This window comes from Genypterus blacodes, unplaced genomic scaffold (genome assembly GCF_046128005.1).
Source record: "Genypterus blacodes isolate CSIRO-AG114 ecotype Tasmania unplaced genomic scaffold, CSIRO-AGI_Gbla_v1 ptg000052l_1, whole genome shotgun sequence".
NCBI classification, from domain to species: Eukaryota; Metazoa; Chordata; class Actinopteri; order Ophidiiformes; family Ophidiidae; genus Genypterus; species Genypterus blacodes.
The window spans coordinates 6721617-6734149 of NW_027466864.1; the positions used below are offsets into that span (position 1 = coordinate 6721617).

At 42.0% G+C, this 12533-nt stretch overlaps 1 protein-coding gene across 1 annotated transcript; it reads right to left on the reverse strand.

Annotated features, from left to right (window-relative positions):
* Positions 1-253: 253 nt before the first annotated feature.
* tbx20 (T-box transcription factor 20) lies at positions 254-10124 on the reverse strand. The gene is made up of 8 exons (XM_076150217.1): positions 9818-10124; positions 8711-8951; positions 8088-8252; positions 6769-6877; positions 6166-6324; positions 5069-5145; positions 3522-3634; positions 254-3392 (listed from the first exon to the last, which is right to left on the reverse strand). Exons 1-8 carry the CDS (start codon positions 9942-9944, stop codon positions 3064-3066), a joined length of 1320 nt encoding a protein of 439 aa, XP_076006332.1. The 5' UTR covers positions 9945-10124; the 3' UTR covers positions 254-3063.
* Positions 10125-12533: the final 2409 nt, after the last annotated feature.

The window sequence follows — 12533 nt, forward strand, 5'->3', positions numbered from 1 at the left end:
CGGCTCCAGCGTTTAATTCTCAGGTTGTGTCTAAATTTGGTCTCATTTAATGCTGAACTAACAGCTCAACTTCCCAACCGACTCATGAGAAAAGGGACAACAAAAAACTTTTGAAAAGAAAGTAATATGTTTTAGTTTTCATCCAAATCTGCTTTATGAGAACTCAAGTCAATCAAAACCAAAACAAATGGAATTACCTGAATAATCGGTTTCATGTTTTCATTTATTTCTGACAAGAGAAAAGTTTACATTATGTCAGTCTGTGTGAAAAAACAAAAACAACTCAAAGTGTTTGGGTGGTGATATATATTTCTCAAGGTTTACAAATATCTATTTTTTTTAAATGCGACATAGTACATTACACATTATTTCCAGAGAGCAAAATAAATATATTGCACTTAAAAATCATGAAAACACAGCCTGGCGTACAGATTATACGTATGGCATACAAAAGGAAACCAAACATGGAGATAAAGGTTCAAACTGGAGTGTTTTGCATTTTCTTTTTTTTTCTTTTTTTACATTTACAGCGATGGGAATTAAATTAATCTATACATCATCCAACAAAGCTCCTTTTGCACACCGTTAAAATGTAAAAGTAAAGCATTTACTACTGTTTCACTTCATTTCTATTTGAACGGATGGGAGGAAATGACCCGGCTGAAACATCAACATGCAAAATGTCTCAACAAAACGTAGATATCCAGCTTTGTTTTGGACTTTAAATACTCGCACAAATCAAAATACGCAGCTTTGGTGCACAGCTGTAACAGTTTCATGTACACATTTATTTTGATATAGAATCATCTATCAATGTATTCACAGCACTGAGTCACTGATATGTAATTCTCCCCCTGTCAACAAAACACAAAACCATCTTCTCTTGTTTTCACACTGAAACTCTCTAACTAACTTCTTTAGGAAACTACCTTAAATGTTTGAATTTAATCCCTCAAATTTCTTGAATTTGCAATATTAAGGGTCTTCAAGCATCAAATTAAATTATTGTCCCTCTTAGAATTAGTTGTTGTACTTTTTCGTCAACCTTAAAATGGACAGATACAGATTTCTATGTTATTTAAATGTATGGGTCTATTTTGAAAACCTTGCATTGGTTTAATGCGTAGAACCCCCTAATATTATCCGCTTCTACTCTGCTGCAGCACCACTGTGCTCACAGAGTGAACACAGTAAACAGTAAAGGACCGATAGGTAAAACAGGCCGTTCAGAGAAGGTCAGGGTGAATTCCTGCAGGCGTCAAGCCAAGGTGTGACACATGTTCAACACAAACATCTGCAGTACTCTGATGGAAAATAACCCAAAAACAAAATGTCTCCTCTTCTATGGATATTTTAAGGACCTTTGATTCCACACTCAATTTACCTCTATGTGTTCCTCTGAATGTTGTAATTCACTAAACTGCTTTATCTCTAACTGTAAAATGAACTACACTCAACTTGGACTCTAACCACAGAGTTTTCTAACGTCAGACTCAAGTGAACATAATGGAAAAAGGCTTGCATCTCAGCTGGACCTCGCAAATACGTGATAACGTCCTCAAACTGATACAAATAACAACTGAAACATGTGGTCACATCTATTTTCCCATCCAGTTCTATTGTGTATATCTGGGAGGTAATAAATACAAATATGAGAACATTCCAATTTAACACGACTATGCAAATGTTTCTCCTGTCATTAAACTGGGTAGAGAAGTCTGACTTGTTTAGGACTAGAAATTCCAGGTTAAGGACTTCTTCTTCTTCTTAACTTTGGACTGGTTCACTAACAAATTTACCTCCAGGTTCTTCCTCCCCCCGTGTTTAAAATGAGACCGTGGAGTCGTTGTCTCTGGTTGTGGAGACCCTCTGGTGTCGACGCAGTGTGAGGCGGCCATATCTCTGCTACACTTAACCGACGCTCAACTGCTGGTCAGCCCAATGTGCTGCGCCAACACAGATGCGGCTCTTCATCTACTATGGAAAAAGATGTAAACTTCATCTACGTTCACTCAATGCTTACTTGCCTGCACTAAGATTAGGCAAAAGCGGGAGTATGAGGCTTACATGGATGGAATGAATTGGATTCTGCTGTTCTCTGATTTGTGACCAACGTCCTTTGTAGTAAACGCACTTGGACTTCTGCTGACTTCCTTCACTTTGTGGTGTTGACATCACTGCGAGTAAACGATTTCCGTCACCTTTTGGCCAACCTGTTTGTTTTGTTTCCTTTCCTATGATATAACTGCAAAACACTTCAGAGTGGAGTTCTGAGAGCTAAACGTATGAACTTCTTAATACAAAACAAGACGGAATAAATTAAACAGCGACTATTTCAAAACTAATGTCTTGAGACTGAACATAGAATAGGTTGACCTATTCCCCCCTGTAGGAGGGGGGGACAGGGGGGTCCCTTGTCCCATATTATCCCATAAAGGTTTAACCTGCGTGTTCGTCTACTGCGATCTGCATGCGTCCTATGGTTTTGCACTCTACACTGACAATTTCCTACGAGTAAAAGTAGCATTTTCATGGTTGTACATTGCGTGCTAACATATCGACATCGGCTCTGAACTGTACATATGGCTGGCTTCGTTTCAAAGGAGTCTCTCCAAAATCAGTTTCGGCTGCAGCGTTTTTACGGATGGCAAAGCAAACCGTCAAACCGTCTTCAAAAGCTCAGCGGAGGATTCGTCACTGCAGACTGAGGGCGGGCGGGAAATTTTCTTGCTATGTTGAGCATTTGCAACCGCGCGCAGGAAAGTGTACAAGCGTTCCAGTATCCCCATTCCTCAAAGGACAAAGTTCAACGCACTCCTTTTGCAGTCATTATTTGTTTTGAGGTGATTGGGCGTTGTCAGAATGTCATAAACGCTCGTAGAAACCACTGTAGGTCCTTAACGTGATGTCCCAATGCCTCCCTCCCTCGCTGTAGGTGAACTATTTACAAAAACCATGAGGAAAGGATAGAACAGGAGGAGGGGTGAGGAGCCAGAGAGGAGGGTGATTCGCTGAGTCTGTACAGGCTTTTGGGGACGAGCCTCAGAGCGGAGTTTGGCAGAGTCATACGAAGGGAGTCATGACGGTAGAGGAGTGGCGCAGTCCCTGGATGGCGGCGTACGGCCCCTGCTGGAAGTAGTGGTGGTAGCGGGGCATGTGGAAGGAGGGGAAGGAAGGCCCGCTGCCCTGCATGGTGCCAGCCAGCGCGGTGGGCGTCAGCGGCATGCCCAGGCGGCTGTAGGGGGGCAGGGAGCCCTGGATGGGGTGGGGCAGGGAGGTGGCGCCGGTGCTCATCGCCGAGAGGGACTGCGGGTGCTGGAAGCCCGAGAAGCCGGAGGCGGTGGTGACCCAGGAACTCAGGGAGAGGTTGTCTGAGGCTGTGAACGCCGAACCTGCGTAGTGACGACATGACATCTTAGCATGTACATTGCATTTGCATGTACATCGCATGTACTGGTGTTTTGTTCATAACACCAGTACAATCGGAAACATGACATCATCAGTGTGTGCCAGCGTCTTACCGCGGCCGTGTATGCCGTGTCCGTCCTCGCCCATGCTCTCCTCGTCGCCGGCGTAGGTCCTGATTGGCGACCGGGCGTAGGAGTGCTTGTGGATCAGATTCTCAACACTTTCCCTGCAGCAAAAGCCGAAGAGAGAGAGCCCCAAAATGAATCTCCACTGTCATCATAACTATAGAGATAAACAATCTGAAAAACTAAATATCTGATCAATATTTTCACATTGATCATTCAGGGTTTCAGAATCTGATCAGTCTCCGATTATATTTGTTATTGTTTCACTCACTATATTTTTGCTCACATCGTTTACAGGACAGTTTTCATCCGTGTGTGTGTGTGTGTGTGTGTGTGTGTGTGTGTTTATCCCCACAAAGTGCATTAGCTCATTTGAGTCTTGTCAGACAGCACTTCTCAAACGCAGTGACACAAATTGTGGGGGTGGTACTGTCGAATGTGTGTGTGTGTGTTTGTGTGCGGATGGACAGGCGAGTGGTCTGCATCATAAGAGCCATGCGTCCACATTAGTGCCCCCACCCGCAGCCCCCCCACCCCTCCAATTAGGTTAGGAAAGTGCAATATCTGTCAGCAGAGGAGTACAAATGTGTGTGTTTTTATCAGCGTCGGGCCCCTGCGGCGGTGAGGCCACCTCCAACTCCCACAATGCACAGCAGCCCAGGGAGGAGGGGGGGTGGGGGCGGGGGTGCACGCTGGTTTCAATCAGTCACTGCAGCCAATTGAATTATGTCGTGTTTTAGTGCAGTGAGCGACTCCAGACTAATGCGATTTCTGCAGCTCCCCGAAGATCAATTGATCAGGTCTAATTCACAGCCCTCAAAAAGAGAAAGACAGAGTGTGTATGTGTGTGTGTGTTTTGGGCAGGGGGGGGCTTGTGGCTGTTTGTCAGTTCCTGATTCTGGATGTTTGATTGAGGGAAATGGGCAGATGGTTTGATTTGGTCAGCTGATTTTGGCCTTAGTACCGGAATCGTGCATTATGAGAAGTGTGTGTGTATATGTATGTGTGTGTGTGTGTTGTATATAAAATCCTTTGGATGGCACGGTGGAGGTGTGTGTGTGCGTGTCCGTTTGTGTGTGAGCAAGAGAGCAAGCTGCGAAATCTCTCACATGGTCACAATAGAGCAAAAATAATAAGAAAGAAAGACAGAAAAATTGAAAAATGGAGGAGAAATAAGGAAAGAAAAGGACAGACAACAGAAATGCAAGGACAAAAAGACGGGATAAATAAAAGGAAAGGAAGAAAAATGGAAGAAGAAAATGAAAGAAGCAGAATAAGAAGGAGTGGAATGCAGGAATGAGAAGGAAGAGAAGAACAAAAGATGGAAAGGAAAACAGAAAGGAACAAAGAAAGGAAAGACAAACACGCATTATCTGTCCACGCTGACACTCATAAACACTGCGGCCTGTATTTACTAATGAGCACACACACACACACACACACACACACACACACGCTCTCTCTCCTTGTTTATCTTATCGGCTGCGGGCGGGACAGAAGTAAACAAACAGTGCAGGACCCAGAATTCCTTGTACCTCTCCATGTCCGTCAGCCGCGAGGAATCCCTGAAGCCTTTGGCGAACGGGTTGCTGTCAATCTTCAGCTTGGTTATCTGCACAAAAAGAGGAAGAGAAGGAGGAAGAGCAATCAGAAACACATTTCTCCTCTTTTTGCTTCCTCTCTGGTCCTCCTTTCCTTAACACTACTTGCCCTTCCTTTGTTTTTCTCTCGTCTCTGCTCAGTTCTCTCGCCTCAACATGCTTCTTCCTGCGGCTTGGCTCGCGGTCGTTACCGCAGCAACGCAGCACACAAAGTTTAAGTTCTAAATCGCTCTCAACCTGCACAAATCTTCCTCTGCAAAGCTAAATCGCCACCAAAAGTAAGACATTGTTCTGTCTTACATTTAAAGTCACAGTTCAACACTAACTGACTTCTAAACTTCCATTATTGAAGCTCATAATAAAAGTTCTAATACTTGTTAACTGATGGTGTAAATCAAGCCTTTCCTCACAAAGTTAGAGTACGTTTTTGCAACTGTTGTCATTTCCACCAGGGGGAGTGGGTTTGCATCACAACGGGGGTGGCAAATCATCATCATCATCATCATCAGCCCCGGCCTTTAGGGGGCCATAAGCAGATTTTTAAAAAGGAGCCCCCTTCAACCAAACAGCACAAACAGAAGACGTTATAAAGTAAATGATACAGTATACACACGTCAGCATTTAGTGGCTGGGTACTGCAGTTATTTTTAAAAAGGAACCATCACTTATGTCCCAATATGGCCTAAAGGAAAACATGCCGCATGCTTCTCACCATGGCAACACACTGATAAAGTGTTGTAGGAGACACATTTGTTATGTTTGATTTCCATTTGGTCTATTATGAAGGGGCTTTTGCTTTGAATGCTTTCATGTGCAGGAAGCTTTAAAAACATCTGTCCCTACCCAACAAGCTTACTCACGAGTTACGTTCTTGGTGTGTGTGTGTGTGTGTGTGTGTGTGTGTGTGTGTGAGCAGGTGTGAGGGCGGGTAAATCCATCTGATGTCATCACGTTGCAGAATAAAGGACCAATCAGAGCCCGAGCTTCAGGGCCTACGTGTTTGTTTCACTCCACAAGCTCCTGTCACTCACCAGCTGATTCTGGTAGGCTGTGACCGCGGTGAAGACCGTCTCCACGAAGACGAAGGTGCGGAACTCCTCCGACTTAAGGTTGAGCAGGGAGGCGGTGTGATCTTTCTTCTTGATGATGTGGACTCTCGGCTGGTACTTGTGCATGGAGTTGAGGATGATCTGCAGAGGGGAAACACACACACACTCACTTGTTAACCATCTTTGGCTACATGAATTTCTGCTTTCTGCTTTTTATTTGACCTTCGAAATTGAATGACCTTTGATTTTCTCAACCTTGCATTGGAAATAAGGTCATAACATTCCTGTGAAGATTCAAACAGATGACCTCATTACAATCAGGAGTGGAAGAACATTTAACTGATAAAAACACATTTTTTTCTAGAGGTTTTATAAAAAAAAAACTCCTTTACTAAAATGCACAATTAAAATTTCTTTTTAACTTATAAATGTATTTTTTTAAAAACCTGCAATGTAATTTTCGACATATTTTTCAAGCAGTGATGATGATGATGATGGATGATGAAGGGATGTAAAGATGGATGAATGAGTGGAGGGATGAGGGAAGGAAGGATGGATGGATTGTTGGATGCCTGATGTTCTTACGTGTCCATGTTGGTCCAGTTCGTTGTTGGTCAGTTTGACTTTCTCAAAGGAAACCATCTGCTTCATCAGCTGCTCCCCGGTGAAAGGAGAGTCTGGGTGAACATACAACCTACACACACACACACACACACACATTTTTTTTAATCTCAAACATTTTTTATGTAATGAATATATTGTTTATTTGCAGCATGTTGTTCTCATTTTGTTGTACTTTTACTTTAATTAACCCGTCTGAATTATTGTACATCTTTATTAATTGTACTATAGTCTTGGTTAGACCTTAAAACGTTTTTGGTCTATAATTTGATTTTGTATTATATGAAATTTGCTCCTTTTAATGTAATCTGTTTTATTATTATTATTATTATTATTATTATTATTATTATTATTATTATTATGCACAGAGTGTTTTTCATTTAGGAGTTTGTGAATAAAAGTTAGATAAAAAAAATTCAATAATTATACTGAAGTATAAAGGTGAAGAGAAAGATAATCCAGATTGATACATTACTAAACTAATTATATTTCATTTTAATTGTAGGTAATTAGTTATTCGACATTCTTCCAGATATTTGATTTCATCTTTTTAAAATCTAAAATTTAAAATGTTATCTTGTGTTTTTCGTTTTCTTGCATTAGGCAAATTATTTGTTTACTTTGATTTTGATTTAGCTTTATTTTAATTTTTCTATTGTATTGTTTAACTTTTTATTCAGTCAGTCATTAATATAATAAACTGACAAAATAACCAGAATAACGTTTCCAGAAATCACCATCAGTTCATTTTTTAATTTTCACATTATTTTCGTATCTTAATCTTTAACTTAACTGTTATTTATTTAATATTTGCTTAATTAAAGGTCTATTTTTAATCTAATGCAATCTTTTCGTAATTTCATTTTCTTTGTTTTTCAGTTTTCTTTTATTCTTGTTTTATTTCTGCTTTACTTTTTCTGATTTTCTTTCTTTCTTTTCCATTAGAGTGTTAATATTTGATGAACATTTTGCAGTCATAAATAAATTCATAATCCGGTTCAGTCCGTAAACACTGACGGGATAAACCAGAACGACACGTTTACCAAAATAAAAGCCTCACGCGTCACTCATCGGTTGTTGCTACAATTTGTCAGTTCTGCTCGTTAGCGGGAATAAATCAACATTTATGTTAAATGAAACCCAAACTGTCGATAAACCCAAAAATACCAAGTCTCCATTTTCATAAATTAGAGGAGTTTGTCTTTAATTACGTCAAACCTCTTAAAATGAAACTCTAATGAATTTAGTAATGAAAGCAGTTCGTTGGTGACGTCATTCAGTACCTTGCGGGCAGAGGGGGGTCGGCCTTTCCCGCCACCAGCCAGGAGGAGCGGTGGTACGCGTACCGGTACCGCTTGTTGTCCACGGGGACGATGTCCATCAGCACGATGTACTTTGAGTCCTGGTCCACCCCGGAGAAAGAGACCCGGATGGTGGGAAACATCCTCCTGATGAGGGACAGAGGACAGAGGACAGGGACACAGTGTTTACGTTCACTTCCCTTCAGTTCACCAATTCAACTTTTATATGTAAGGTTTCATGTTTTTATTTTTAAATATTGAATGTATAATATTACGACTGGAGATAAAAAAAACAAAGACACATTTTTGTTTTCCATCAGATGTCATTATTAAAATACATTTTAAATCAACATTTTTCTAGATGGGTATCTCTGCAATGTCCTTATTTAAAATGTATTATTATTATTATTATTATTACTTTTACTATTACATAAATGATCAATGATGTCTTGCTTATGTATGAACGCAAGAACTTGATACGTGACGATGAAGATCAAGGGATATCGTCATTTTAAAATGGCTTCATACGCTCGTCTAAAGAAAGAAATGTGTTTCTAAACGTAAAGCTTTTGTGTCCCACTGTGCTCAACCTGAACCCTCTGTACCTGCCGGACTTAGTGATGATCATCTCCGTGCCGAGCTCATGGAACTTGTCCCACAGCTCTTTGGTCTCCAGGCTGCAGGAGATCTTTGCCATCTCCTCGCTCGGGACGCCGGGGTTTGTGGGGATGAGCGGCTCCGTGCACACCGCGGGCGCGCTCCCGCTGAAGTCTCCGTGTCCGTCCAGGGACGCGGACAGGTCGGCCAGAGCCTGCTGGCTGCAGGAGGACTTCTCCACGAACTGCTCTGCTCAAACACACACACACACACACACACACACACACACACACACACACACACACACACAAACACACACAAACACACACACACTCGAGTCAACTGAACCAAGACAGTGAAACATTCAAGAAAAGGAAACTTGACTTTTTTGCATTTTTAGACAAACACAATGTTTTTTATTTCTTATAATATTGTGACATCATAACGACATTAATAAGATCAAATGGAGTATATTAGTTATTTTAATGTTTATACCTAAATGCATTTATTTATCGCTTTTAAATTATTATTATTAGCTATGACGTATTTATTATTATCCGATGAAGATTTTTTTAAGACATAAAGAAAATGATCTTGGTACTTTTGAACCTGAGTCCATCTTCTTCTTTTTTTATTTTTAGAAAACAGATTTTCATAATTCTATTCAAACGACAGAAGTGAGACCAAACAGATGCGTCACATCTGATCCCCATAGAAACACGACGCTGCTTCACTTTGCATGACATCACTTTGGATTACAAGACAAAACAAAAACACTTCAGAAAATGTGGCTCGTTTTATTCTGACACTCATCTAAAACAAAAATAACTGAAATGTCCGTCAAGTGTCAATTTCCAATAAAACAATTTTCCTTTTTTTAAAACCAAATCTCCACATTTTATATTCTAAAGCATTTCTTTAAAACAATGTTACTTCTCTTATTATGTTTTTAACGACTTTTCATTTTAAACTCCACTCTTATTCCTGATGTAATTTCCGTGTGTGACGCTCAGTTTTCTGATAAATGTAATGTCCTTTATTCTAGATTTATACATTCCAAACTCTCTATATTCATTCTTCCCTTCAGTATTTAGTCCTTGAGGAGTTTGAGTTACCCAGAGGCTTGATGGTGTTCTCCTCCGCCTCCTTCTCCTTGGGCTTCCCGCTGGACATCAGGGCGGCTATGGAGAAGGCGTTCGCCCGGGATGAGAGCTGCGGCTTCGGGGAGGATGTGTACTCCATGTCGGTGAGAAGGGGAAGCTCGCAGCCGAATAGTTCCTCTGCCAGGTACAAAAAAAATCCCTCCGCAGATTCTCCTCGAACTCCTTGAACGCAGAGGAGCAAACAGCGGAAACACTCGACTGTCACTGGCGGGTTCGAACCCTCGGCGGGCGCATGTTTGAGAGGGACCGACTCAGAGTGACTCCTTGGCCGGCTTGAGTCCCGCTGGCTCGCCCTCCCCTTATAGGCTCCCTCTGCCCTCCAATCCCTGCCTCGGCCCGCACGTCACAGCCCCTCTGCCCCACACAGGAGCCGGCCTCTGATACAGAGCAGCCAATTAGGAGCCCCAAAGAGAAGAGAGCAGCCAGAGGGTCAGCGGATCTGACCCCATGCTGGGGGGGGGGGGGGGGGGGGGGGACGGAATAAAACACACGTGAAAAGTGGGCCCCCATTTTAGGCTCCTGGAGGTCCACCAATGAGAGGAGACCAGGACTACAAGGGACACTTGATGATGAGGATGATGATGAGGAAGATGATGATGATGAGGATGATGATGACAGCTTTAAGCTCAAGCACCCTTCACAGTTACACATGTGAACACAGCGAAGAGGCTGAGATTCAGTTTCATACAAGGGTTGATTGATAAATTCTCAGCCCTCCATATAATAGAACTAAGTGAATATAAATATCTATATTTTCATATTTTTATTTTTATTTCACATGTATTTTGTTTACATTTGTCCTGCTTGGTAACTAAATATCTCAATGTTGTTTTTGACCCGATTATGTGAAACAAAGTAACAGAAACAGTGAGAACAACACACACACACACACACACACACACACACACACACACACACACACACACACACAGTAAAAAGTGGCAACAATATAATTTCTTGTAGAGGTTCATTGATAAATTCTTGGGCCTCTGGTCGTAGTTGTGAAAAACACACACACACACACACACACACACACACTCCTCTGCACCCTGGGGTGTCTAAATATAAACAGATGATCGACTCAGAAGAGTAAAATTACTGCATGGACTTCTTCCTTTTTTTCCTTTTACATTATAATAAATAAATAGAATTATCAATAGTTGATGAGGTACACACACTCTCTCTCTCTCTCTCTCTCTGCCTCTCTCTCTCTCTCTCTCTCTCTCTCTCTCTCTCTCTCTCTCTCTCTCTCTCTCTCTCTCTCTCTCTCTCTCTCTCTCTCTCTCTCTCTCTCTTTCAGGAGATAGGATTGTCCAGTAATTGCAATAAATGCATGCATGTTCTTCTTGTCCTAAGTAAATGATGTGAAACTGTGAGAACTGCCCATGCACACACACACACACACACACACACAGGATCCATACAGGGGTGACAGTCTTAGGTTAATCTGTTCTATGACACACACCAGTGAGCTCCTAATCTTTTCTCTCTCTCTCTCTCTCTCTCTCTCTCTCTCTCTCTCTATCACACACACACACACACACACACAGGAAACACAGGAAATGCGTTGTGATGACGTTTCCCCATCATATCAGTGGCAGTAATTTGAGGCCAAACCGCATCAGTCCAGTTGGTTTTCACGCTCATTTCTCATGTTGCTGCTGTGTTTCCAGACGTTCCTTTATCGTCCAGTTCCTTCTCTTTGGATTTGTATATCGCAGGCCGATGAAAGAAATAACCATTTGATTTCCTTTGCCTTTGACCCGATGGAGACTTGAATCCGGTCTAGACGTCACCTAAGACCAATCTTTATCAACGCAGAAAACATTTCCCTTCCTCGCTCACGACGCTCCAGAGAGTCAAAGACCGCCGTCCTGGCCTTCAGCGCCTCCACCGCCTCACTGGCTGAGGTTCACTGGTGTCTGAAGTTACAAATCTAAAAATATGTCATAGAAACACTCTAATATCGCAAAATGTTTTTAATCCTCGCTTGCAATTGTTCTTGTGGTAAATTGATGAAGATTTAATTCACAAAATGATGGTGATGATTGATTTTAGTGTGTTCATAGTTTACGGTTTGGACTTTTATCTCCCAGCAGTTTCTAATTTGTGACCTCTTCAATGTTCATGTTGACGGGGAGCGTGCGGCCATATCTGAAGAGAGAAGCTGGAGTTTACGAGCAGTACCTGAAAGCAGCAGTGGTTCCAAAGCGCTGACTCCAGACTTCTTTGATTTTCCAAAGCCAAAGTGTGTGCGTGTGTGCGTGCATGCGTGCGTGTGTGCGTGTGTTTGTGTGTGTGTGTCACCTCCCATCCTCAATGTCAGAGATGGACACTTACATAAACACGCTGCAGAGGTCTGCAGAGCTGCTAAACCCATTAGGAGACGCCTGAATGCAAATCCGCCGCTGCAGATATTTAATAAGCGACCTGTGCCGGCAAATTAGATTTCCTCACAATTGCCAGTGGATAATGTGCTAAAAGCTTTCCCACTTTAGCGTAACTCCTTACCCAATATTATTCACACTTTGCGGGGGCCACAGGAGCCTTGAAGGAGCAGCCGGTCGGGATGTGAACCAGCAAACCTTGGCTGCCTTTCAGAACAGAGTCACAAGGAGCTTTATTAGCATATCTTGCTGTAATATAAGTATATTTAATACTTTATATA